This window comes from Carlito syrichta, unplaced genomic scaffold (assembly GCF_000164805.1).
Source record: "Carlito syrichta isolate Samal-C Ts95f unplaced genomic scaffold, Tarsius_syrichta-2.0.1 Scaffold153566, whole genome shotgun sequence".
Taxonomy (NCBI): domain Eukaryota; kingdom Metazoa; phylum Chordata; class Mammalia; order Primates; family Tarsiidae; genus Carlito; species Carlito syrichta.
In genome coordinates, this window is record NW_007097662.1 from 236069 (window position 1) to 239474 (window position 3406).

The 3406-nt window shown below is 37.9% G+C and overlaps 1 protein-coding gene across 1 annotated transcript in view; it reads left to right on the forward strand.

The window, feature by feature from the left end:
• Positions 1 to 3406, forward strand: part of TERB1 (telomere repeat binding bouquet formation protein 1) — a 55980-nt gene that overhangs the window by 17711 nt on the left and 34863 nt on the right. The window contains exons 6-8 of the mRNA XM_008050650.1: positions 484 to 544; positions 640 to 755; positions 2842 to 2964. Of these exons, the coding sequence (XP_008048841.1) occupies positions 484 to 544; positions 640 to 755; positions 2842 to 2964 (300 nt within the window). The remainder of the gene's footprint in view (positions 1 to 483; positions 545 to 639; positions 756 to 2841; positions 2965 to 3406) is intronic.

Genomic DNA, 3406 nt, shown 5'->3' on the forward strand with positions numbered 1-3406 from the left:
GTGCAGTGGCCGCTCCTGGCCACCGCAGCCTCAAACCAGCTGGGCTCCGGCGATCCTTCCACCTCAGCCTTCCAAGTAGCCGGAATTACAGGCATGCGCCACCAGGCCTGGCTGATTTTTTGATTTATTGTAGAGATGAGGTCTCACTGCCCAGGCAGGTCTCGAACCCGCGGGCTCAGGCAGTCCACTCACCTCAGCCTCCCAAAGGCGCGGGATTACAGGCTGAGCCACCGAGCCCGGCCGATTTTTGCAATTTTTAGAGGAAATTTGTATCCTGCCAGTTTCTAAGCATAAGTGGTATTTTTCATAATAATCTTGATTACAGATTTTTATCCATTGTAATTCTGTGTTATACTTTGTAATACTTTAAAGTGGTTTAAAATTAATAATTAATTAAAATACTATGTACTTAAATGTTTTTCATTTCTGCAAAGTTATTTCTGAATAAAAGTCATATTCATGTAATGTGTGGTCTTTTTTAAGGTATTGGACAAACACTTGTGAGAGAAACAGGTTGTATTACAATTCTGTCACAGTTATTCAGGTAAACAAACATAAATTTCTTATTGTTAATTATTCACTACTTAGGACCTTAATGCATTTGTGTTGATTTGCTTTCTTTTCTTTTTAACCTAATAGGACAGTTCTTCCAAAATATGACTTGAATTTGTCAGATAAAAATGTTTTCCAGAGCTATCAGTTGTGGTCTTCAGTTTGTAGTACTCTGTGTGTCTGTGTCAACAATCCTCAAAATGGTAATTATCGCAAATATTTAAATATAAAAATAAAGATGGCTGGGAGCAGTGGCTCAAGCTTGTAATCCCAGCACTTTGGGAGGCCGAGACAAGAGAACTGCCTGAGCAACTTGGTGGGACCTCGTCTCTACAATAAATTAAAAAATTAGCTGGGCGTGGTGGTGCATGCCTGTAGTTCCAGCTACTTGGAAGGCTGAGGCGGAAGAATTGCCTGAGCCTAGTAGGTTGAGGCTGCGGTGACTGTGAGCATGCCGCTGCACTCCAGCCTGGGCGACAGAGTGAGACTCCGACTCTAAAAAAAAAAAAAAGAAAGAAAGATAACATAAATAGAAACTCGGCCAGGCTCAGTGTCTCAGCCTGTAATCCCAGCACTTTGGGAGGCTGAGGTGAGTGGATGAGCCCGCAGGTTCGAGAACCGCCTGGGCAACTTGGCGAAACCTCTTCTCTACAATAAATCAAAAACTAGCCGGGCGTGGTAGGGCATGCCTGTAATTCCAGCTACTTGGAAGGCTGAGGTGGAAGGATCACCAGAGTCCAGCAAGTTGAGGCTGCGGTGGCCGGGAGCGTACCACTGCACTCCAGTCTGGGCAATGGAGTGAAACTCCAACTCAAAAAAACAAACAAACAAACAAACAAAAAACCAATTTGCAGTTTTACTGATCTTTCCTACTGCTTTTCAAGTCTCTATTTAGTTCTGTTCTGATTTATGTTATTTGGTTCCTTCTGCTAATTATGATTTTAGTTTTATCTTCTTTTTCTAGCTTCTTGAAATGTATACTTATGTTGTTTATTTGAGGTCATTCTTTTTTCTTAATGTAGGCATTTGCATTATAAACTTCCCACTTGTAACTATTCTGTTGCATCCTATAGGTTCTGGTATTTAGCATCTCCTTTTTTGTTTGTCTAAATATATTTTTTGATTCCACTTTTGATTTCTTTTTTGAACCCTTTAGATAAAGTAAGAAAAAAAGAAAGAAGATTCAATAAATAAAAGCAAAATTTTTTGTTTTATTTATTTATTTTTTATTTTAAAGATGTGGGGTACAACTCAGGATTAGGTACATAAGTGGCTTACATTCAGGGTGAAGTTTGGGCCAAATGTAGCAAAATCTTGATAATTGTATAATCTGGACAGTGTTTATATGTGATTTATTATACTATTCTCTTTACTTTTGTCTTCAGTTGAAAATAAATAAATATTTTATAAAAGAAAAAATGAAAGAAGCATTACAACTTAAATCAAAGAATCATAAGACATCACTATGAACAACTATACACCAACAAGTTGGATAACTTAGAATAAATGAATAAGTTACTAGAAATGTAAAATCTACATAGACTGAATCATAAAGAAATAAAAAAATCTAAGAAGACTGATAAGAAACAAGAAGATTGAATCAATAATTAAAAGGTTTTCCTTCAAAGAAATGCCCAGGACCTAATTTTAAAAATAATTATGCCAATCCTTCTCAAACTCTTCAAAAAAAATAAAGAAGAGGAAATACTTTAAAATTTATTTTACACGGCCAGCATTACCCTGATTACAAAGCCAGACTAAGATACTATGAAAAACAAAGTTATAGATCCAACATCCTAACATAGGTGCAAACATTTTCAACAAAATATGGGTGGTTCTTGATGTCTGTGAGTTGTGTATTAAGATATTCAAACAATCACAGATTAAAAATATTTGGGGAAAAAAAAAAGAAACTGATTTTTTTCAAATGTCATATTTATTTTATTTTATTTTATATTTTTTTATTTTTTTTGAGTTGGAGTCTCACTCTGTCGCCCACACTGGAGTGCAGTGGCCGCTCCCGGCCACCGCAGTCTCGACCTGCTGGGCTCCGGCAATCCTTCTGCCTCAGCCTTCCGAGTAGCTGGAACTACAGGCGTGCGCTACCACGCCCAGCTAATTTCTGATTTATTGTAGAGATGAGGTCTCGCTGACCAGATGGGTCTCGAACCCGTGGGCTCAGGCAATCCACTCACCTCAGCCTCCCATAGCACTGGGATTACAGGCTGAGCCACCGAGCCTGGCTTCAAATGTCATATTTAAAACACAATTAACTTTGTCTCCTTTCAGATGAGAATCAACTGTTTTGCTGTTCACTTTTTCCACATGCTAATGAGTGGCTAATAAATTGTATGAAACCTGAGATAATTCGCCCTATTTGCTCATTTATTGGACTCACTCTTGCAAGTAACAGTAAGTACTATTCTCTAGGTCATACCTGAAGCATATTTCAAAGCATAATAAGAATTATTGAATTCATTATTGAATTAATGAATTCTAATAATTTGGATCATTTTGGATACATTTTAACTCTTGAAGATTAAAAAAAAATCTTAAAAATAGATATTGTTAGGAGGATGTTGGGAAGATGGTGGAGGCAGCATAGTTTTTTAATCTCCACATACCCTCATAAAACAAAGCAACTAGGTAGCAAGACTAAACACTTCCAGAGTATGTTTTCTGACCAAAATGAAATTAAATTTGAAATGAATAAAAATAAAACACTGGCCGGGTTCGGTGGCTCAGCCTATAATCCCAGCACTTTGGGAGGCCGAGGTGAGTGGATTGTCTGAGCCCTACGGGTTTGAGACCCGCCTGGGCAACTTGGCGAGACCTCATCTCTACAATAAATCAA